At 41.3% G+C, this 25,547-nt stretch overlaps 1 protein-coding gene across 2 annotated transcripts in view; it reads right to left on the bottom strand.

Annotated features, from left to right (window-relative positions):
• The window catches only part of RELN (reelin), a 314,867-nt gene that overhangs the window by 264,119 nt on the left and 25,201 nt on the right, over window positions 1-25,547 (bottom strand). For both annotated transcript variants that reach the window (XM_064142519.1, XM_064142520.1), the window contains exon 2: window positions 5,936-6,046. In XM_064142519.1, the coding sequence (XP_063998589.1) occupies window positions 5,936-6,046 (111 nt within the window). The remainder of the gene's footprint in view (window positions 1-5,935; window positions 6,047-25,547) is intronic.

The following is a 25,547-nucleotide window of genomic DNA, read 5'->3' as shown; positions in this document are numbered from 1 at the left end:
AACATGAAAACTGGCCTATCCTTTACCTCTACACTGACTCATGGATGGTAGACAATACTCTACGGGGTTGGCTAAAAAATTAGAAAAAGAATGTTTGGCAGAGGAAAGGAAAGCCTATTTGGTGTGCTGATCTATGGCAGGACATTGATGCACGGCTGGAGAGAATTTCAGTAAAGGTACACAAACTCTGATCTTGACCTTGATTGGAAACACCAAGGTGAACTGTTCTTAGCTTGGTGGACCCACGATTTGTATGGACATCAAGGCAGAGATGCAACCTACCAATGGGCATGCAATAGGTCAATTGACTTATCCATGGATGCTATCATGCAGGTCATCCATGACTGTGACATTCATGCTGCTATTAAGCAGGCTAAGCGAATCAAACCCTTGTGGTATGGTGAGAGATGGTCAAAGTACAAGTATGGTGAAGCCTGGCAGATTGACTACATCACTTTACCTCAATCTCGTTCTGGCAAGCAGTATGTGCTGACAATGGTAGAGGCCAGCACTGGATGGTTGGAAACCTATCCAGTTCCACATGCTACTGCACGTAACACCTTTCTTGCTTTGGAAAGACAAATCATGTGGAGACATGGAACTCTAGAGAGAATTGAGTGAGACAATGGCACTCATTTCAAGAACAAGCTTGTAAAAAACTGTGCCAAAAAAAATGGTATTGAGTGGATCTACCACATACTCTACTATGCACCAGCTTCAGGGAAGATTGAGCACTACAACGGTTTGCTGAAAACTACCCTAAAACTCAGAAAAATTGGGACAAGCTTTTAGTACAAGCAGCCTTGTCAGTAAATAGTAAGAGTTCTGTAAACAGAGCAGGACCTGCACAATCAAATATGGTATAAACAGTAGATAGTGATAAAGTTCATGTTGTATGTGAAAAGAATCTGTTAAGAAAAACTGGTTATTTTCTCCTTTGGGTGAAGGGAAACCTGTCCGAGAGGTGGCTTCTGCTGAAGGTCCTGGTCATACCTACTGGGCAATACAGGAGAACTGTGAAATCCAGTGTAATCCACAGAGAAATCTAACTTTAGCTGAGAGAGTTTAAATCCAGAGTGTATAATACAAGCTGTTAGGAGTTTTCTGTTCTAGGTATTTCATGGTGTCCAATGAAAGAATCTACAGTATGTGAACACAAACCCAGTGTCAACTGGGAGTCCCTGTTCTCATCTCATCTGTGAGGAGATAAACTGTTTGCTGTTTTCTGAGCTTTTGAATCACCTATATCCAACTTAGCCAGAATAAAGTGTAAATTGAACTTGCAATATTCATTACTGCAAATGGTGTTTTAGATTAGACAGATCATCCTCAGCAAAACTGAGTGATTGTGCTAGTTTGAGGCAAACTGGAATATTTTAGTGAGAAAAATGAGATTATTCACTGTGAAAAGGAAAAAATGGTGATGTCTACTTCACTCATTTACTTGCTGAGATGTTTAAAAGCAAGAACGCAAACAGAGATAAGACAGTATCTGTCTCAGAGTGTGTGTTTCTCCCTGGGCTTCTCCTGCGTAACTAATCCTTCAGCTTCCAACCCCCCCCTCCCCTTGTCAATCCTCCAACCTCACCTTGCATGTAAGGCATACTCCTGGATAAGGTCGAGGGGTGGAAAGAAAGTGGAAGGGTGATTGGAAGCCCCTCCCAGGGACTCCTGATTTCTGGAAGAGGTATTGTGTTTCTGCATTACCTTCAACTTGCATATTTTCGTATATATTGTAAATATCTGCTTGTATATTGTGCTAAGCTGTGAATATAAAGCTTCATTCCTTAACTTCCAGCTGTCTGAGTCTAGTCTGGATGATTTCACAGGAGTCAGGGGGTAGATAACTTCCAAACCATCACATCCTGGTGTGGACATCCTGGCTGTATAGGAAGTTAGTCTTGATAGGCTGGTAAACCACAGAGCACAGCCAAGAAATGTCTCAAGCTGTCAAAACAAGGCCAAGAACCCTCAAGTCAAAAGCAAAAGAAAGGAAGGACACAGAGGGATTAAGAGATCCTACAGGAGTCCAAAATTCATCTCCAGAGACAGTGTATGAATGACTGTGAGGATTATCAGTGTGGCTAAGAAAAGGGGCAGGTAAAATGTAGGATTTCTCCTCAGGCTTCAATATGCAATGCTGAAGGATGTGGAAATGACTCCCAGGTACACACTGCATTGATCAGGAGAGTGAACTGTTACTGAACAGGTGCAACTTAGATATCTACTGTATCAAGTGATCTAGAAAATGAAAAAATGCTCTTCTAAAAAGCTATAAATAAGAATCGTTGCTTTGCTTAAAGATCCTCACAACTTTCTTAGTAAGACTTCAAATATACATTTATGTTTTATCCCAGTTCTAATTTTAGCTTTACAGCTTTAGCTTTGCCTTTATCTGAACCCAGAAATGGTTCAGCTTAGGACAAAAGATGAATATTTATGACCACTATTAAATTTCTTTCTCCAAAAGCTCATCCAGTTTTCCTTTAAAAAAGCTGTTAGGAGGCTTTCCAAATAAACATCTCAGCAAGTTTCCTATCAGAAAAATACCACAGAGGAAACCAGGATCTATTTCTTTGGCTACATAATACATACTGAAACAGAAAGAGAACATAGCCCTTGCTTGAGCGTGTCCAGAGAAGGGCGACGAGACTGGTGAGAGGCCTTGAGCACAGCCCTACGAGGAGAGGCTGAGGGAGCTGGGATTGTTTAGCCTGGAGAAGAGGAGGCTCAGGGGTGACCTTATTGCTGTCTACAACTACCTGAAGGGTGGTTGTGGCCAGGAGGAGGTTGCTCTCTTCTCTCAGGTGGCCAGCACCAGAACAAGAGGACACAGCCTCAGGCTGTGCCAGGGGAGATTTAGGCTGGAGGTGAGGAGAAAGTTCTTCACTGAGAGAGTCATTGGACACTGGAATGGGCTGCCCGGGGAGGTGGTGGAGTCACCATCCCTGGAGCTGTTCAAGGCAAGGTTGGACGTGGCACTTGGTGCCATGGTCTAGCCTTGAGCTCTGTGGTAAAGGGTTGGACTTGATGATCTGTGAGGTCTCTTCCAAACCTGATGATACTGTGATACTGTGATACTGTAACTCTGCTACCACTAACATATTTTCATTTCTTTCCTAAAGCTTCTTGACAAGGTTGACTGTGATAACTGACAATGATAGTGTCTCCATCAAGTGACTTCATAAATGGGTAACTAAAAGATAATTGTAGCCACAACACAATGCCTATGGCACAGAAGACAGATCCGTATGTTGGGAAGACTTCATGCTGTTGGTGCAGACTGGAAGATTATCGTTATCTAGTGTCATCTCCTGTGTAACACAGACACAAGCACTTCAAGGATAATACTGCAAGGGAAAAAGCCACTCTTCCTTGCTCCCCAAGCAGTCACTGCCAACCCAATTCCAGAATACTGCTGTCTTCAGCCCCTCCCATCTGATCTGTGATAAATCATGTAAGCCTTTGCATTGAGGTCTCTGTACCTGACATTGTCCTCTACATTCAAACAAAAATCAGTTCCATCAAGCTAAATCTAATCTGAACATCGCAACTTGTTGGAAAGCAGATGCAGCTCTTCATTGATAGGAAATGGATCCAAGGTTTCTGGAGAAAGCACTTTGCTTCCCTCAGAAAATGAAACAATGCAATTCTTCGCTACTATTTTATTAAACAATACATTAGATACTGTGGATACTTTCTTCTACTGCAGATGATAGATTTCACAGTGTTGTTAGACTGTAAAATACCAAATTGCTTTGAAAAGTCTATCATTCATCTGCTAAATGAGTTTTGCAAGAGGCCAGCCTTCTCAGATCTCACTGCAAAGAAGAGAGTTCATGTGCTTCTCAAAATGGAACCATCAGTACATCACAGATTGAGCATTTATAGAAAATTAAAAGTTACCACCATTTTTTCTTCACTTTTTGCTTTTTTACTGTGACTGCAGACACTGCATAAGAGCGTCAGCTCTTTTGAAATACTTAGACTTTTTTTCAATAGATATTCACACTTAAGAGCCAAAGAAAAACAGCAAAATGAGATTTTTTTTATTTAAAACATCACATAACTAACAATTGTAGCACAACCAACCCTAGAGTTTGCCTACAGGAAGTTCAAAAGAAAGGTCAAAGATGGCAGCAGGCTCTCTCCAGCCTGGATGAAGCCATGCTAGAGACAGGGCAGCAGACCTCTGCCTGTGGTGCTTGACAGTACATACTGAGGAGCAAAATGAGGCACCTCCAGCAGGCATGACTGCTTTCACACCACTTTGGCTTCTGTAGGCCTTTATTCTCTTTTGGTCCACAGAAGATGTGTCACCAGATAGTTGTTGATTATCCTGCCAGTAATTGAATGGTCAAAAGACAGAAAGAGCTAGAAAATTACCTTTGTCAAGTTAAAAAAGGCTACCTCTTTTTGACTCACATGTGTTACTTTCACTTCTCAGTAAGGTATCCACTGTAAAAGGCCTGTTTTCCACATGAAGTTACAAATTTAGGAACAAACAGGCCCACTTTGTAAATGCACAATCCTAAAATTGTGCCTAATTTCCATCCTTAAATATTTAGAAGTAACTAAACATGACCTGTATATTTTACCAAGTGAGGTTGCCATACAGGGTCATGATATCCCCTATTACGCAATACAAACAGCTGTTCTATGGCAAGATAATAGGTTGCCAGTAACTTGTCCATGCCAAAACTTTCACACTGATAAGTGCTCTCTATCTCATTTAGTCCATTAGATCCTGTAAAGAGTACAGTAGGAAAGGAAAACCAGCAGTATTACTTCTTCCAGAAAAAAAAAAAAAAGAGTATTTCAGTCCATTGTGCACAAGACATGAAATATCTGTTGCAGCTGACATGAAATACTTATTGCAACTGTCCATTTCCCATCGAAGGGCCAAGCAGAAGGTTTGGCATTGATCTGTGGTGCTATCCACAGAGGTAAAGCCCTTCATCAATTATTATTCAATATAGTTTTAATTGATGTGCTATTTACATTGCATTCTTTCATTTACAAGCTGAGATTTGACTGCTGTATGATGTGTGCTCATGTCACTCATATTTCAAATGCATTATATCAGAGATAACTACCATGAAAGATTATGAAGTACTGAAGTTGACCCTTAAAAGACAAATGAATATTCAAACTCCTGCAAAAACAATGCAGTTAATGTCCCACATGACTTTTGTATCTTCATCCCAGAGTGCTCATTAGGGGCCACTGAGGTCCTCCAATTGGAGAGAAACAATTCTTACAATTATTTGTAAGGATATAGAAGCATGCTGCTAAATGGCCTGTAAAAGATACAGCTGCACAAACTCACAAACTTAGACTTTTCAAAACCACTTGTCCTTAACACAACTAGCCTGGCTGCTACTGCAGAATGCTGCACAGAACATCAACTATATCACAATTCTGCAAAATCTGTCTTGTCCCTTTTTGTACAGTTCTGGGGTTTGTACATGTAAAATAACTTGTTATATAAAATGCCTTGACCAGCACTCTGGTTTTAAGGAAGAAGCTATTGTTAAATGAATTGAAAACGTAGGCTAATATAAGCTCAAAGGAATCAGGTTTTCAGCCCAAGAACAAGTGGATGCTTTGGGTTAAACGTTTTAGCTTATATGAAATGTCACACTATTTAGAAATGGCTATTTTACCCAGTTTGGCTGCTGAGGCTTTTGTCTTTTAATTCTTGTAATTCAGTACACCAGTACCAGGGCTGAGCAAAGAATAAGAAAGTGGAGGAAGAAATAAAAGCTGTCTAAAAGCCACCACTGCCTTATCTCACTGATGCCTGCTGACTTCCAGGTCTTGTTGATCACTCAGTCTAAATAAGCCTGTTCTCAGCAGCTGTGTTACTGATGTCCTCCATATGACCAAATATTCATTATTCTGTGTTGCAGAATGTAAATTACACTGGACTTACCAAATCCAAAAGCACTGGAACCACCAACACTCTGGGACGCCTGAGCACTGGTAGAGGTGTAGAGCCCAGTCACCAGTAAACCATCAAAGAAGGTACTTGTTGAAATAGTCACTGAAATGAAAGAAAAGGTGTCATTACATGCAAGCAGTACTTAAGATCTTGTGCACATTCTATGAGCAGACTCTTGCCCTTGAGCGAGATCCCATCATTCACCTGAATTCCCTCAATATTTATGACACTTCGGTGACTTTAAATTGGCTTTGCCATTCCATTTCCTCACACAGCCCATTTAACGTTCAGGCTGCGCACACCAAGTTTCAGTATGTTCCTGTACAGCTCCCTCAGGGTTTCTTCAGAAAAAAAAAACCCAAACATCTGTTTTAGAGGTAAACAACTGGCTTTTATTAGTGTTGCACTCAGCTTCTACTCCTAAGTGGATCATAAGTCCTGTACCAGTAATCACTTGCAGCAGGAATCAGACACAAATTGAGCATTACAACAGGATGTGAAAGGATCATCAAAAGGGTGGTTATGACTGCTGCTGCTAGCAAAGCTGCCTTTGCTCAAAGCACAAACTATGCTGCACATCAAATGTACAATGAGTTTGTAAAATACATAATTGTAATATAGGGCTTCTCAAGAATTGTCAAGACATAAAAGCAATGAAATAACCAGGATTCCGGCCAGAAACAGACTACTAAGCTGTGGTTACCATGCACACTACAGTACTACACACGTTGGCTACATGGGCATGAGCCACTATACAGCAGCTGTATTTAAATAACTCATTGATTTATTTTACTATCTAAGGATCTCTTAAACAGTAGCCATGCAAGTAATATCTACTAGTAACACTGGTAGATATTATTCTTTGTTAGTACTAACAAATGTTGCTATGTTTAATTCTTGTACACAATAATTCTCTCACTTTTACTTCGGTAACTTTCAGGTAGTATTATACAATCATGGAATTGTTTGGGTAGGAAAAACCTTTAAGATCATCTAGCCCAACCATTCTCTAACTGTAGGAACTCTGGGGCTAAACCTTATCCCTTAGCAACATATTTGTCTCTCTTTTCTGTCTCGTATCATCCTTTTCTACAATCTTCACCCATATTTAAATGTAGAAAAACTGCATTGCAAATTTATATCCTACTGCAAATGACTTGACTTTTCAAAAACTGCACTACAATAGGCAAAGAACCTGCAAGGAGATCCACACAAAAACATCTCTTTGCTGAAGGTGAGTATTGTAACTCAGAGCCTCATACACTGGAGAAGCATCAAGACCTTCGTTACCACACTGGTTTGTCTTCCATACTTTAATCCTTCCCTACCCCCTTAACACACAGAATTGGCACTTCTGAGAGATTGCCGATGAACACTTAACCCCTCTTTACATCATGTTTCTCTTCCCCATACTGCTCTCTTGCTGGGAACATCATGAGCCAATGACTGAAAAAGGTACTGAAAAGTGGTTGCCAGTTCATCCACCGGTGAGACACATTCAGTAGTCACACAGTGGGGGCGTTTAAATCCTAGCTGCCACTTAGTATTTCCTCCAGGGTACTTACTGCTAAGTATCTAAAGAACATACAAATGTTGACAGTGGCTGAATTTGTTCTGAGCAGTATTTACCATGCTTAATTTATTCTTCAGTTCTTTATATATCTTCCTTTCTTTGCTTATTCAGTAATATACTGAATCATTTCAGGACTCAACTTTTCTGCTCCTGTAACTCCAAATTTCAGTGTTGTGAATAGATGCCTTCCTGAATGCAGATACAGGGCTAGACCACGTGCTCAATTTTTAAGAGGTCACCGTGTTAGAAGAACAGCCAAAAAAGATTAATTTCTTTTAAAAATCAAAGTAGTATCATGGAAAGAAAATCATACAAGCAAATAAAGAATTTTTCCTGTGTTTGATGAAGTGGCAAATAACGCAGAAGCTTTTCTTCCCTTCATGCTTTTCAACTGACAAAAAGGCAAAACATATGTAGGAAAACTATGCCTGTGAGTTATTTTTGAGGACTTGGCAAAACAGCCAGTGAAAAGCATTGCTAGAAGGGCATCAGGCCAGTGCTTTGCTGCCATTTTGTTTCCCTGCAGGAAGCAACTTATTCTCTACTGAATAGGATATAATGCAAAAGCCTACTGTGAACAGGTGACCAGTTTCTCGGTGGGAAAGGAGTGATATTTTACAATGTCTGTATTTGATTTTGGACATATTTGTGTGATTGTCAACCCTCATTTTACATGAGCATGTAATAGGTCAATTTTTATTGTTGAAAAATTTCCAGCAGAGTATGGCTCCCTCATTAAGCCTCTGGGAACCTGCACAACGCCTCTAGCACATTTTTCAAACCCGAGCACTTGGCTGTTATTATTCACATGTCAGACATTTCAGAACCATTTCATAGTTCTTCAAGAGGAAGAAATTAATCATGACATTCTCAGTGATGATTTTTTTCGATACCCAGTAGTGAAATGAATCAAATTCCCACAAAATGAAAGAAAACACACCCCATGCCAAGTGTTAATGATCAAGACGAGGAAAGCTGTGCTAATACACAGCCCAGCAACAGGACCATGATTCCATGTAGGGATTAGGGTTTGCTACTGAAGGCTTTCAGCTTCCCCTTCCAGGAGTAACAAGGTTCCTCCAAGAAGTCCTCTGCCAGGCTTTGTTTCTGCCTTTCCACTGCCTTATGCCATGCATGGTCAATGCCAAGTATATGGCACTTCAGGAGCAAGGGCCAAAGTCAAGACACACTTGGACACTGAAAAACATCTGGAGTGGCACAGCTGCTTGGAGCACCCAAGGCTAGGGAGACAAGAGGAGCTCTGGCACAGTCCTACCACCCACCTCACAGCACCAAATGGTTACACAGCAGTAGTCTCACTGACAAGTCTGACCAGATGCCAATCCATTCTGCGAAATGTTCTCATTTGGTTAAAAGAACTTGGGTGAGTGAAGAAGTGAGGAGACTTTCCTATTGTAAGGGACTGCTTAGACAGCCAGGGGAACTCCAGATATTGTTTACCTGAGTTACATTTGGACTAAATTTGCTGATACTGGTTTGGATGAGTGGAAGCTTTAAATGGGCAGAAAACAGGCTGGATGGCAGGGTAGTGTGCATGGACTTAACCCAGTTGATGGCAGGTCACAGGCAGTGCAAAAAGCACACACAGTTGTCAGCCCTGCTCCTTGCTGCTGCATTAGGGAAAGCAGGGAGTCCTGGTTTGACTCATGTCACCCCTTGCACCAAAGACAGGAAGGGTGCTTGTGAGAGACAGCCTCTGGCAATAGGGAGACCGTGGTGCAGACATAGGTAGGAATCCCTCAGCTGCCTTGAAACTACCCAGCAAGAGAGAGAGAATCTTCCTGAGAAATGCAGGAGAGATGTGATGGCTGTTCTGGTGCTTACTGATCAGACAACAGCAGACTGCAAGTATTAAAGGCAAAGCTGATAATAGCTACTTTCAAAGTTGCTCAACATTTCCTTCTATTTTCAGTTTCTGAGATCTTTGCCAATTTTTACCCTCCTGGGCTTCTTGGGATTTTTTTTTTTCTTCCACAGCAAGTGTCTGCCTCAGACTGATTTAATTATTTAAGGAAGAAGGAATTTCAGTCAAAACACTTCATTCATTTCTGAGATGAGGTTAGAGGAAAATACAGTGCTGCCCTGGCTGAAAAATTCCAGTGTCCTTTGCTTTCAGCAGCTTTTTCCCTCTGAAGTACAAGAGCTATCCTCCAAGTCTGAAGAAATTATACTCTATATACAAAAAATGTACTTAAAAAACCCAACATTCACACATGCTGAATAGAGATACTTTCATTTTTAGCATCAAAATATTTCTGGAGATTCTGTCCCCATTTAGCACTCTTAGAGCTCTCGCTGACTAATAGGGTTTGCTGAATAAAGTCCCATGAAATTTATTTCAGTCAAGCTATCCTGCTTTGCTGAAGCAAGAGGGCTTTGTGGAGATATCACTTCCGATGATGTTTTGATCTGGAAAGTTTCTCAGTGTTTAAAAGGAGAAAGTCATGTCTTGTTGGAAAGAAAGGGGGGAAAAGAAGGATCTTTATCAAAAGTGCTAAGCCTTCTGATGAGAAAACATCAATTCGGCAGATTCTCACTTCTTAAAAAGCTGGAAAAGGTGCAGAAAGTTGTTTGTGAAGTCTGACCAGCATCATCTTCAGTAACTTAAACTTAGGAGACACAAAAGCAGATCCAAAAGAAAGAGGACAATGAGTGTACTGGGACGGAGGAGGCATAGGGAAGAGAGACTTCTTAGGAACAAGAAGAAATGCGGAAGAAAGGACCAGGACTGGGCAAAGTAGCAGAGAGAAGGTAATGAAAGGAGGAGATGGGATCTGCAGCTGTGGCCTGCAAACCCTGGACATACTCAGTACATGGGATTCACACAGTGCCCAGGAGGAGAGACCAGGTGCAAAATCAGCTGTAAAACTCAAAACCAGAGTGCGAGTCAGCCTCACATGTTGGTCAACAGCCACAGCACAACCTGCTATGCAGCCCTTACAGCATCTTACTTGACTCACTTCCCAACAAGTGAATGGTGTTTGCTTGGTAGTCATGAGACTTTCCAGTCCACAAATCACATGGATAGGAAGACTTCTAAAATAGTTTGTGAAAGCCTAGAAAATTGCTCCATGAAAAAAAAAAAAATCATATCAGGATTGAGAAATACTACAGAAGTAACCTCCAGTGCTGCTATACGCTGCCCTCCTTTGAGTGCAGTGGTTGCGGTCACAAGCAAATGCATCTCCGAGAGCCATGAGCCCCCAGCTCAATTTTCCACCAAAAACATGTGGAGTTGCAGACTGCAGCTTTGTGCATGCTCAACACATACAAACTGTTTTGCTTGCCTGGACTCACTACAGTAGCCAGCCAAGTGAGCCCACAGGCTGGCCTCTTCCTGCTAATGCCATCATCTCCACCCCTGGGGTGTTACTTTCTTGGGAATGGAGTGGATGTGGCAGCTTCCCCAGAGACACCTTGCACTTCCCACAAAAGGTTTCTGCAAGAGCCCTGGAGTTGGTGCCTCCCACAGGAAAAGGAACACTGGTGCCTCTGGCAATGCCAGGAGCATTCATGCCACAAGGAGGGAGCAGGTCAGGAAGAAGATGGAAAAGATGCTGCAGAATTCATACCACAAGTGGAGGTAGCAGCATAACAGGAAAGACAAAGTGGGTTTTGCAGTATAGCTATAGTCAGATATTGTGCTGGTATGAGCCATGAGCCACTCAAGATCAGAGGAGAGAAAAGATATTTATTCCTTCTGGGGAGTAAAAGAAGACCGGTGCACATTGGTTAGAAGTTTAAATGGAGATTCTATTTACAAGTACATCCATAGAAGGCATTCAGGTAGAATGAACACATTCACAAACTAGGCCAAGCCTATCAGACCAAGAGCTTTCAGGATCTTCCACCCTACTGAACCTCAGCAGGCCAAAACTGGCCTCCCCCTCCCAGGCCCACAAGGCCTCAGCAAGCCTTGTGACACCTCAAAAATTCCCCTGCCAGCTAGTAGCCATCTCCCCCCCACACCCCCATGAGATAAGCAGAGATGTGTGCTCTTCCCAGGGAGGAGAGGAGCAAGTGTTATCAGCTAGGCACTACTTGGAACAGCATGGTACCAGAAACCAGTATCACTGTATTTTGGGACCACCCCTGTCCCCTTAGGACTCACTCTATTGCTTGGAGGACTTTATGATCATCTTAAAAGGCACTCAAACCCACTAGAGATATTTAAGAAAATGCATGCTAATTATTATGAACTGTCACTGTTTCCAGTGTTACATGCTACACATACTCTATAGTATCATAGAATCAACCAAGTTGGAAGAGACCTCCAAGATCATCCAGTCCAACCCAGCACCCAGCCCCATCCAGTCAACTAGACCATGGCACCAAGTGCCTCATTCAGTCTGTTCTTGAACACCTCCAGGGACGGTGACTCCACCACCTCCCTGGGCAGCCCATTCCAATGGGAAATCACTCTCTCTCTCTGAAGAACTTCCTCCTAACATCCAGCCTATACTTTCCCCAGCACAACTTGAGACTGTGTCCCCTTGTTCTATTGCTGGTTGCCTGGGAGAAGAGACCAACCCCCCACCTGGCTACAATGTCTCTTCAGGGTAGTTGTAGACAGCAATGAGGTCACCCCTGAGCCTCCTCTTCTCCAGGCTAAACAACCCCAGCTCCCTCAGCCTCTACTCATAGGGTTTGTATTCCAGGCCCCTCACCAGCTTTGTCGCTCTTCTCTGGACATGTTCCAGCATCTCAACATCTCTCTTGAATTGAGGAGCCCAGAACTGGACACAGGACTCAAGGTGTGGCCTGACCAGTGCTGAGTACAGGGGCAGAATAACCTCCCTTGTCCTACTGGCCACACTGTTCCTGATGCAGGCCAGGATGCCATTGGCTCTCTTGGCCACCTGGGCACACTGCTGGCTCATCTTCAGCCTACTATCTATCAGTACCCCCAGGTCTCTTTCCTCCTGGCTGCTTTCCAGCCACTCAGTCCCCAGCCTTTTAATATAAGTAATTGCACAACATTTGCCTTACATTCTCCTGAGGGATTGGTTTGCTCTCTGGGAAGATAGTGCATTTGACTCAAGATACCGTAAGTGCAGTCAATGCATCTAACCTGTAGTGCCTGTACAGGGCACAGAACATACTAAGCTCAAATCCTTAAAATACCAGACCAGCTCCGAAATGTAGGTTACAGATTGAATTGCTAATAAAAAGAGAATAGGCCCTGATGCCTTATTTAAAGGCACATTGTTTAGAGACCACAGTGAGAAGCAATCTATAAATACTCAGGTAGATGTTTAGAGGCATGCATTCGAAATCATGTGTTGATAAAGGCATTTGTTAATTAATGGTGAGTATGCATTTGAACAAGAATCCAGAAACTGTTACACTTAGAACCTTACAAGCAATAAAAGGAATTAAAGAATACTAGTGACATACAACTAACTTTTGCTGCACAAATACTTTGCTTTCAAAAGAAACTGAAGTCCAGGAAGTCACAATTACGCATCAGTTTCAAACATGGGTGTCAGACAGTGTGCTAGTTTGAAGCAGGATAGAATGTTTTGGTGAGAGAAAGTAGATAATTTAGCTGTGAAAAGGAAAACAGTTGTGATGTCAACTTCTCTCACAGTCTCGCTGAGAAGTATAGGAACAAGAAAGTAAACATTAGATAACTTTCACCATTTTCTCTCTCTGCTTTTGGCTTCAGGCTAAGCAACATCTCCTTAACCTCACTGCCACTAACCTTGCTCCTTAACCTCTTGGCTGCACCTCTTTTCTTTCTCAGGATTGGGGTAAGGTTGAGAGGGGCAGGGGGAGGTGCTGGGGTGGTTGAGAGCCCCTCCTGGGGACTCAGGTTTCTGGGAGGGGAGTTGTGTTTCTGTATTGTTTTTAACTTGTATATTTCTGTCTATAACTGTATATACTGTAAATAGCTGCTTGTATATTGTGCTAGCTGTAAATAAATAGCTTCATTTATATTCCCAGAGCCCGTCTGAGTTAGCTGGGGCATTTCTAAAAGTGGGGGGGGGGGCGGGGGGGGGGCAGGATAACAGCTAAACCACCACAGACAGGTATCCACAGCATGAATCACAGGCCTACACCTCATCCATCGTGAACAAAAGCAGAAGCCCTATAGGATTCCCACTCATACTGTTCCTTTCCCTGGGCAGGTGGAAGAAAACAAAAAGAGAAAGACATTTCAGCACGATTAAACAAACAGTCTTAGGCAAGGGACAGCACTCTTAGAACCAAAGCTTTCTCATTTAAGTAATGGTTTCCTAAAGCTCACACCACAGCACTAAATTCACAGCAGCACAGCAGTGAAATTCTTGAAAGTCCACTGATGGCAGGTCGAACATCTAACCTATGATGACTTCATACACAGCTTCAGTTACCAATCTCTCCTGGGAAGAGGGCAGTAAAAATGCATAAATGTTGAGACTTAGTCTGTACAGAGTAAAAGTGAGTCTAGTATCACTTTGCCCCATGCTCCATCGAATATCTTCATCTCCATAGCTTTTCAGCTTCTCTCCTAAATTGGTGATGAGCAACAGAGAACTGAAAATAGATTGCAGATGTGTGGCAAGATGTCAGTAACATGACAGAGTCGTCACTTGTCATTGATGCAAAGAGCAGGCTATCAGCCTTAAGAACTCTTTGCAGAGACATTGTAGGAGTAACACTGTAGGATGTTCATAACAAGATAATGACATGAGCAGCAATATAAGCAGTCCTAATTCTTATATTCATAAACTGCAAAGGACTGCTCACATGATTAGACCTATGAACGGACTCCAGCACCAAAAATGAGTGCATGATTCCAGTATTAGACCAAAGAGCCTGACTTAACATGCGTCCAAATCCATAACTTAATGCTCCTGACCATATTCAAAGCCACCAGAAACTTGCCACGTTGAGCAGCAGCTCTTTGTCCCAGTTGGCATCACCAAACACTTCAGAACAGCCCAGACACCTGACAGAGGAGGGATATGACTGGCTGTTGTCATAGCAGCCTGCTTCCTACCTAACAGATGAGCCATTAAGGCTCTCACCTGAGCAAGTATCCTAAAATTTTAAACTCCAGCCTCTGTGTGACCCAGACACTGTCCCTTGGCTGCAGGAATTGCATCTGGTATGGGAAAAGTGAGTATCAGCTGGCACAGGGAGAGGCTTGTTCTCTATTCCCATGGTTCAGGCAGCTTTGTGGAAAGAGTAGATGGAAGCTTCTGCCAGTGGCCAAGTGAATATGTGCTACTGCTATATAAAGCTCCTGAGAACATCTTCTCTATTTATGTCACCCATTTAGCCTGTAAATCTCACCCAAATGTTGGTGACTAAAACAGGCCAAATGAATCACACTCCAGAAATGCCCAGTTCTTCCCACTGACTGTAAAGGAGGCCTAGACTGTAAAGCTCAGCTGTACACACCAACACTGAGGACGGCCAAACTAAGATTAATTCCACCAAGAGTCACTCACACAGAGTAACTTAATTACCTAGTTCATATTTAGATGGCCAGCTATCACCCATAGTGGGAGCTGAGTAAGAATTAAGCATGCCAACACCCAGAGATCACCCAAGGACATGAGAGACAATGACTATCTTTATCTTCTTTCTTGTGTTAAGCCAAATGTATCATTACTGCCTAGCAACTCTGCGAGTACTGCTGTAATATGAAGAATCAAAGCATCCTAGAATGAACTGGTTTGGAAGGGACCTCCAAAGGTCATCTAGTCCAACCCCCCGGCAGCAGGCAGGGCCATCCCCACCTAGATCAGCTCGCTCAGAGCCCCATCAAGCCTGACTTTGAATGTCTTCAGGGAAAGGACCTCCACCACCTCCCATTAGCAACCTCTTCAAGTGTTTTACCACTATCATAGTAAAGAGCATTCTCCTGATGTCCAAAGGATAGCAACAAATGTCTATTACTCCATTTGACAACTCACAAAAGACAAAGAACAACCTGAACAATGTTTAATCACAGAAATGAAACAAAACCTGCTTCCCTAAGACGTTCATCAGCTATAGCTCTAAAAATGGTGTCTAGGAGAAGCCACCAACAGCCAAAATTCAACCACAGAATTACATTGCATACAACATCAGAAAAAGAATTATCATCAAAATACTACTTCTTGTAGTGATTAATGAGGACAATCATTTATCATTTTAGTTTAAAAAGCGCAAATCCAATCAAGTGATTTGTTAAAATGCACCTCTGGGCAACAAAACAGTTGATATGAGAGCCAGTAGCATAACATAACAGCTGGCAGTATACCCTTTAACAGTACATGCATGATGCTTGTGAAACTTATTTTGCCATTCATAGTGTTTTATTTCTCTTATCCAAAGTCCCAGGAGCAGATGGGATGAGATGATGGTCATTCCTAGACCTCATTATCTACAAAGATTAGAAAGCAAGCCTGGACACTGGTCCTTTTTCTGTCCTTATTCAGCCACCACCAATCTCCTTAAGTTTCCAGTTCAGATTTTGTCATGCTTCCATGGATTGCACCAGCATAAGATTTTTCTTATAAAGCACCGTAGGTTATTGTGATTACCTTTCCACTACTCCTAAGCCTGAGAACACTGACCCTTCTTTTGAAGCCTAACCTTATTTTTCATGCCTCTCAAGTTTATGTGAGGTTGCCTGTTTGATACCCATACATGAAAATTTCATATTGTTGGCTGTGGTTTCAATAAATTATTTAGAGGGTCTGAATATTACCACAGTGTTCAGATTTTCAGAAGACTTTGGTAAATCCCTTTATTCTGCTGTCCTCAAAAGACAAAACTGCTCAATGCACAACTAACAATAGCATTAAAAAGTAAAACGAAAAGAGCAAGTATAATTATCTAGTGGGAGTTTATTATAACAACTGAACATTTGCAAAGAACTTTTGTCTTCATTTTAGCTAAGGAATCAAGCCAGCTAAAACCAGGCTGTTGAACATGTTTACCTTAGGCTAAAAGAACACAAATCCTCTTACAGACATGTGAATTATGACTATGATAAGCAAATATCACAAAATACATGAGTTCTAGTGATACTGGAGGATAAGGAAGACTCAAGTCGAAATACACACATGAAGTGTGCTTATGTCTAACGCAGCATAGCCCCAGATAAAGGCAATAGGTCTGTCTTTTTCTAAACATCCCAAAAGAAATTCCTTACAGCTGGTATCCTGCAATGACATGATCTACTTTGGAATTCACTCTCAAAATCCTGTCCCACAGATATTCTACAATCTTTCCCCAGTATTCCTTGGCCTTCACGCTGACAGTAACACAGCTTTAAATTTCACTATGTTCAGCAGTATGGTATATGATGCTGTTACCTTGATATTAATCACTTTGGCCATTCTTTGCCATAGTCATCAAGCCATGACAACAACACTTCTTCCTCATAAGCCTCAGTAGTCCCTCCTTGACAGAGACTCCTCCTTGTGTGAAATAATTCAAGTTGGCATACTCTCATAGTTTAGAACATGAACAAAAGTGAGCAATAGTTTTACTTCATTTATCTTTAATATAATTGTGCTTATCTTCCTTAAACCAGAGTTTAGGATTACTTAATCAACTGCTGTAGTAAGAGACCCCAAGTAACCTGAAGCCTTGCAGCCGAAGTATGCTGGGTGTCCATTTAAGTAGCTGTGCATCAGACACACATGTATTTTAATACCAGACTGGGCATTTATCTGGCTGGACCCAAGCATGCAGAACATCCTCCTTCTCACCCACGTTGCTCATCCCTGAGTCCTTCCTAAACAACAGATCTGCCCAGAAGACTCAGAAGTGTCTGCATTGCAGCCTGTCCAGTCCTAAAGTAGACACCAAGTCAGGCTCTGGAAGAGCTGATGTAGTCCCCTGGGGAACAAGGGAGTTAAGAGCGCACAAGAGTCCTGATTAGAAGGGCAAAAATAAAACTAATATGGGAAAGAAGACTCAAATAGACTGGGAGCTGCTGAGCATCACGAGCAGGAGGAGAATCAAAATACACCATGCTGATTATTGCACAGACAAGACACAAGATTTTAAATTTGTGATTTAATTTAATGTGTATGATTCATGCAACAAAGTAATTCTACTTAAGCACAATCTTGCACTTGGCTGGTGCAGAATGCCACACCAAGGCAGACAACCCCCACCTATAAACCGAAACGAAACTACAAAATAGTCCACAGATTAAATTGGCATTTTAAGTTAAAGTAAACAGGATGGAGCAAATGAGGATTCATACAGGAAAAAGAACAGTGTTTTTACTAAAATATCATTTATCCTGATTTTTGGCATATAAAGGACTGAACTTTAACAAATATTAATACAAAGACTTAGACCATATTAATATTGCAAGGTCTGATCAATGAGAATTACTTCTTTCCAAAGGTTCAAATCAGAACAACATGGAAGAGAACCTGACAAATTAAAAACAAACATTCACTAGTCCATTGACATTTAAAAATACACTTTTCATTAAGTCAAAGTGATGAAAATAACACGGTCAAGAAATCAAATTCCTGAACCACAAGCAGTATTAAAGCTCAGTGGCATCTGTTTGTCTCATCTTTATGGATACGTGGCTAAGTGGGTCAGAGGCAGAGATGGTCACAGCAATACAATACACATTCTTATCCTTTACAGTGCAATTCTTTATGGTATGGTCTGTAAAGGTTGAGTAATAGATGGCTACCTCGCTAAGGGTATCACTGTTGGTGTTTCATTTTATGGTAAGTGATTTGTTCTTTGTGTTAGCTTTGCTATAATGGTCAACTACTGAGCAAGAAAAAGCAAGGGCTGGAACACTGGGGCTATGGCAGGTTACGAATAAAAAACACATGGCAGAGCTCTTAGGGAAAAGCCACAAAATACCTTCTCACTATTTTACTTGGGAAAAGAGTTGGATATTAAGATAAGAGGTCCCTTCCAGAAGCCTTTTTCTAGATGCTTTCTAATAGATGCTTTTCCACCTTCAGGTGCTCACATACAAAAAAATCTGAGGCCAGCATTCAGATAAAGCAACTAGCTAAGCCATGCACACATCCGTACAAAAAACCTGACTGCAGCACAATGGCTTCTGTTGGATGAGCTTGTCCTTGTCGTCATCTAACTCCCAAATGGTCACTTTCTGTTCTTAAGAATAAAAGTTTTAGAAAGGAACAAGACTGTTCTCATTTCTGGTGTGCACATCTAGCCTGGATAATGAAAGTACTAATTTCCCAACTAAATAGCACGCTTAACAACTCAGTTGATATTCTCTTTCCATGCTGACATTCCTTCTGTTCTGCACATCCCAGAGAAGAAGATAAGTATGCAGAGCCATGCTCCTGCTATGACTCATATCTTGTTAGAACAGAAACAGGCACTTGGCTCTCTGGAAAAAAAAAAATGTCCCACAGCTGCCTGCATTGGTTTTCTGTAAGCTTACAGCTCCCTGTACTGCTATGCCACAGAGGTCTTCATGTCCCACTAGAAACAATTTACCAAGATGTATCTCCAGAGTAAGTGATGTTCTGAATACCATAGGAGGGTGACAAGGGCTAAGAGAGTAAGAATGCTAACCCTGTCTCAATGCAGCCTTGACAGTTAGCATGCAAGGAATCACGCGAGCAACTTCATGTGGCAGCGACAGCGCTCAGAACAGCTATGCCTTAGGCAGAGACAAGTGGCAGCTAGGTGGAATAGAGCTACTGCACACCTCACACATGAGGGCTTTGCTGGTAGGAACAGAAAACTTGTGCTTTTGTTGCAGTCCTCTTCCAATCCTCTGCTGCCAATGTGGCAAATGGGTGGGCTGTCACATGGGATCTTCTCTTACTACTCTGACAAATTCTTTTTGTTATCAAAAATTGCCATTTTTTCACATCAATTTGAAAAGTATCAAGAAGAATAGTTACATCCTGGGAAAGTCAGCTGCCTGATAAACTAAAAAGTACGACTACCACATCCCCTTCCCTAGAGAGGAGGTGGTTAGTAACAGGAAGAACTACATTGTCAGAAAAACTTTTAGTAGTATCCTTAACAAGAAGCTAAATTAGCCAAGAGCCATAACAACTAACAGATCCGTGACAAATAAAGCACATGAAGAGGAGTTTATCTTTTCCTCTTCAATTTGTCAATGAAAACTCCAGAGTTTGCTAAAGTATGACTCTTCCATAAATACTAGCAGTATGTAGTGCAGCATCAATATTATTTGAACATTTATGACCTCGACTATGATAAGATGGAATGAGATAAATAACAAAACACTGCATTTTTGTCAATGGAAATGAAAGGCATTCATCTTCCCAAGTACCATTTCAAAACTATCCCAGTTCATTTTTTCAAACTGCAGTGAAAGTTCATTTTTCATTTACATCAACATTTAAATGCCCTTCCCAAACACTTTAGGCTGTGTGCTCACTTCACTGTGCTTTAAAATGTTAGTCTGGTTGATAGATACAGCCCACTGACAGAGTAAAAGCAGCCAGATCCTGAACATAGGCTTTGTGGTACTAGATATCAAAACATAACAATGCAACTTAATCTTGACATGACAAAGACCAAGCTGCCTAGGGAAAGCTGTGCATGCCCTCCTCTTGGAAGTGTTCAAGGCCAGGCTGGACAGGGCCTTAAACACTCCAGTCTAGTGGAAGGTGTCCCTGCCCATGGCAGGGAGTTTGGGAATAGATGATGTTTAAGATTCTTTCAAAACAAGCCTTTCTATGATTATGTTAAATTAATAAAAAATATAAAGGTGAAATTCACTCGAGTCAAACTCCCTCTTAAAAACATACTAATTTATTTTCCTAATTTAAAAAGTGTAAAGAAAAAATGGAACATTTTTCCCAAGAAAAATTTTCATTCTGCAAAAGTTGCATTTCCTACTATAAATCATTCCTGGTGGAAGTGGTTTTAGTTTGTTTTCTAGAGGGCAAAGGCATACTTTGCCTCTGAGTCTACTGTAATGACCCCTCATGATTTTTTTTTTCCTCTTACATCTGAATTTTTTTTTCTTCTTGCCAGCACTGCAATAAACATGAGTAAACAGTTTTCCTCTGAGCTCATGTGCAAAAGTACCTTGGGCAATGTATTCATTTTGGTGTTTATATTATCCTGTTGAAAACAAAGTCAACATGAAATCAAGCTCTCATTAGCCAAAGCCTCTGAGCGGAGTAGTGTACAGCTGCATTACTTGCCTCAGTTCAAGATGCAATCTCCCTACAAAACTCCTGGCAAAAGGTCATATTATGGGATTTATGTTGGTTTAGATTTCCACTTTCTCACCCAATGACAACTTACAAGGACTGGAACCATGTTCCTCATCCTTGTAATAAGATGAGGGGTATGCTGCATTCTCTCCATCACATTCCCAGAGTTCAAGGGTGAGAAGAAATACATGCTACAGAGAGAGTGCATCTAACTACCTCAGAAAGCAAGACAGCAAAATATCCTGCAGATTTAATTTGAGTACCCTTGGAACTGGTATTTATGGATGCATATCAGTGTATCAACCTATAATATTTTTGTGCTCGTTCTCTTCTTCATTAAACTTTAGTTTTGCTTTTTGCAGCAACCATAATTATACATCATGCTATAGACTAGGACTCTTCAAAAGGTAAAAAAAACATTGCATCAAAGCAACATCTCTACCTTAGACCACAGCAAATTGCTTAGCTGCCCTGTTATTACGCTCAAGACATTGTCAGGCAGCTGGGTCTCATTACAGGCAATGGAGCTTTAGCCATTAACTTCAGAGAGATCAGGATAAATGCACTAAATGCAATGAAGGGAATTTAAAGAACGTTAAAGCAAGAAAATGAAACAGTACAGAGCATTGCTAATGCTGCATGCTAAGCAAGCTTCCTGATGAGTGCTGGGAGACCACATATGCCTTATAGAATCATAGAATCAACCAGGTTGGAAGAGACCTCCAAGATCATCCAGTCCAACCTATCACCCAGCCCTATCCAGTCAACTAGACCATGGCACTAAGTGCCTCATCCAGTCTTTTCTTATAGAATCATAGATTCTATAAGATAAGACATTCCTATGAGGTTTTTGGTTTTTCTTGCAGCCTGGTGGAGCATTGCCCTGGCAAAGGCCTTGCCATGCTACATCAGAACAAACAGCTAAAAGAAGACGTCCATCCCTCCTTCCTTGTTGTACTTGTCCCAGTGAAGGCAACATTTCCAAAGGGACTAGTGTTGCAGAAAGCAGCTTTCAGGGAGAAAAATGTGGTCTGGAGTTCACAGGTATAGGTTATGCCAGCTTGGTTGGCGTGACTTTTAACAGCACTGGTATAGTAAATGGGGAGATGAATGTCTTGGGCATTTGTGTCCCCAGGACTTAGTTCCGATCCTGCCCCAAAACATTCCCACACTTCGAATGAGATACATAAATGTTGGTTGGACTTGATGATCTGTGAGGTCTCTTCCAATCCTAATAATACTGTGATGTTACAAAGAAATTCTTTTGGGTCAGCTTTCTGCTGAACTATTTTTGTGAAAAGTACACTTGAACTTTAAAGCTGCTCTACGTTAGACTTTCAGTGGTTAACTCTGAAGCAGGTTTTATGAAAGAATGAACAGTGAGAGTGGAAGGTCCAAGTATTAATATTAACCCCTAATAAAAGGAATGATATTTAAACCATTCTTAGAAATAAAAGATGAGTACCTGGTCTTACTGCTAGAAGAGGCACATAGATTAGATTATACCCAATCAGGCAAGATACAGACATTAAACATTTATGAACAGATCTGATATATTCTGAATTAATCAGTTCTGCACATTTAAAAGTTTTAATATTTAATGCTGCTACCTCAGTCCTGCAGAAATATTCTACTTTCAAGCAGTCCTTTAAAAAAGAGCAGCTGGAGATTTGGCTGCAGCTTCTGACCTGGGCTTTGTTTTATGGAGAACCACAATTATGATGCATTGAACTACAACTGAAATTCCCACTGTTTCCACCACAGATGAAACAGGAATAAGGACAGTAATAAAGAAACTAATTAAGCCAGAGGTAAATACATATACAATCAGATTAAGTCTCCTAGGCATGATAGATTACTCATGAAGGCTTATTAATATCATACTTTCACAAAATCTCTATTCCGCCCCTGTACTCAGCACTGGTCAGGCCACACCTTGAGTACTGTGTCCAGTTCTGGGCCCCTCAATTCAAGAGAGATGTTGAGGTGCTGCAACGTGTCCAGAGAAGGGTGACAAAGCTGGTGAGGGGCCTGGAACACAAAGCCTATGAGGAGAGGCTGAGGGAGCTGGGGGTGTTTAGCCTGGAAAAGAGGAGGCTCAGGGAGGACCTCATTGCTGTCTACAACTACCTGAAGGGGCATTGTAGCCAGGTGGGGGTTGGCCTCTTCTCCCAGGCAACCAGCAACAGAACAAGGGGACACAGTCTCCAGTTGTGCTGGGGGAAGTATAGGCTGGATGTTAGGAGGAAGTTCTTTCCAGAGAGAGTGATTTCCCATTGGAATGGGCTGTCCAGGGAGGTGGTGGAGTCACTGTCCCTGGAGGTGTTCAAGCAAAGCCTGGATGAGGCACTTAGTGCCATGGTCTAGTTGACTGGCTAGGGCTGGGTGCTAGGTTGGACTGGCTGATCTTGGAGGTCTCTTCCAACCTGGTTGATTCTATGATTCTATAAAAGGCTAAAGGCATTTTAGATATCATAGCATATCAGTGTTAGTATTGTAAATCTTCTCCAAAGGACCAAATATGGTAAGCAAAAAAATATAGAGTCATTTCTCTGCTCACAAATTCCTTCACCTGAAAAAACAAACACTCTGAAATTTTTCTTCACCTTTGTCAATAATGGTAATTTTAAATAACAGAACTGTTATGGTAATGTATGGGAGTTTAAAAACAACATTTTAAAAACATATTAAAGTTAAGAGACATGAAGGCACTTACAAGAAGTCTGCTTATGTGTGATTATTATAACATATGCTTTGATTATAAATATTTGGAAGTAATAAACCAGGGAGTCTCAAATGAAGTGAAAATTCCTAGATTAACACTACAAAAAGATGATGCTAGAAAATTGTTGCAATTTGGTGCATCCTGTAAGAAGCCAAGCAGTGTAAATGAGCACCTGCTTTTTTTTTATCCATCGCTTCAACAATCAGATTCTGCAACACCTGAACTCCCATCCTTCTCTTTGCCTCATGCTAGTCAGCCTGAATTCAATATATGGTTATCACTCTACTTGGTTTTGCCTGAATTTTCATTATAAATGTCCCAGAACTGAAACTACCATACTGCAGAGCTAATACTACTGATAAGTTCCAAGAGCAGCGTGGCTATGGCACATAGTCTGTCACTGAAGCATAAGCAGGTCATTAGCCAAGAGACAGCCTGCCCCCAATATCAGTTATTCTTAAAAACAAACTCAATGAAACATCTCCAAAACCCAAACAAACAATCCCCCCAAACAAAGAAGAAACAAAACCACACACACAAAAAACAAACACCAAGAAAGCACCAAACCCACAACAGCAGAATCAGAACATCTCAAACTTTTTCCCATTTCTTTTTGAAGAAAAATAAGCAGCATCCTCTAACATCTTCCCCATTCAGCAACCACATCACAAATGCTCACACATGGCCGATGAAACAGAGAAGCTCCTCTTCTGTCCTTGCACTAATCTGTGATCCTGCTAACCTGTAGATAAACCCAGATACCTCCAACAACCAAAGTTTCCACACACAAGAAACCCTGTCCCAGAGACTGCTCTTTGCTGATTTCACCATATTGCTGCTAACTGAACTAAAATTAGAAATTCTAAGCGAGATGCCTGTAAGCAGCAGGCAGGCTCCTCTACAGAGTCAGTTAAAACAAAAGGAAGCCCTTTATTCCCAGTACTGTGCGAGAGCAGACATACACACAGCCACCAGTAGTGCTGGCAGTTGCTTTGTGTTTGTATGAAGAACAAAGGGGTAATTACAGGAAAGTTAGGAGAAAACTCATGAAAGAAAATGCAAGGACACAATCTGAACCATGCTGAGCACAGTCATAAGATTAACTCACTTCTTTGGCTACTGGAAAGGCCCTGTGATGGCAAAAGAGGCATCTCCATGGTTGCTCAAGGAAATTATGCAGCAACCATGTATTGTCTGCATGTACAGGGAAATGGGAATTCGTTAGAGAAAGGAGTTTATCAAAGGAAAAATAGGAGATACCAATTTCCTCCTCCTCAAACTAGAGGAGAGTACATTTAGACTGGATGTTAGGAACAAGTTCTTTGCCATTAGGGTAGTGAAACACTAGAATGGGTAGTTCAGGACCTATTCCTGGAAATACTCAAGGTGAGGACAAGTGAGGCTCTGTGCAGCCTGATCTAGTCAACGATGTCCCTGCTTACTGCAGAAGGGATTGGATGGGATGACCTTCAGAGGTCACTTCATTCCAAATCATTCTGTGATCCTATGAACTATGGAAATAAATACCATATACATAGCACAACAAATCATGCCTATGTTTTTCTAGTAATTTATACATACGCATTTTGCTTGTAAACCAAATGCCTTCAAACTTATCATTGATCTAACCATGAAAGAGAGGAAACCTGCAGGTCCCAACAAAAAATTTGTGAATTACACATGTACATAACCAAGTGGAAAACTGCATGAGTTTGTAACACCGATTCAAAATCTCATTTTTCAGCAAGTGTTTCAAATCAACCAGTAATTATTCAATTGCCATATGTGCCTGCCAAACACCTGTGCACCATTTAAACAAAAGGAAACCTTTCATAAACTTTGCTCAAAAAGGTAAAGTTGTTGGAAAGAGTCATTTCAAATGAAATTGTGTTCCAGCAACAGCTAAAGCACAGTGCAGTTGCTTCTGTGTTATGGGGGGGGGGGGGGGGGGAGAGTCAAGGAAATAATACCAGCAGTGTAATTATAAAGCATATTGGAAAGGCAGGTGCTGCAGTTCATTGTTATGCTAAAAAACTCCTAGCAATCATCTATAGCAATTGCAGCTGTCTGTCTTTTACCAATGTATAATAATTACCCATTTGATTAGCAAATGTAACCACCTGCAGTTAACTGGTTTAC

This window comes from Pogoniulus pusillus, chromosome 4 (assembly GCF_015220805.1).
Source record: "Pogoniulus pusillus isolate bPogPus1 chromosome 4, bPogPus1.pri, whole genome shotgun sequence".
Taxonomy (NCBI): domain Eukaryota; kingdom Metazoa; phylum Chordata; class Aves; order Piciformes; family Lybiidae; genus Pogoniulus; species Pogoniulus pusillus.
The sequence above is the reverse complement of the archived record's forward strand: the minus strand, read 5'-3'. Positions and strand labels throughout refer to the sequence as shown.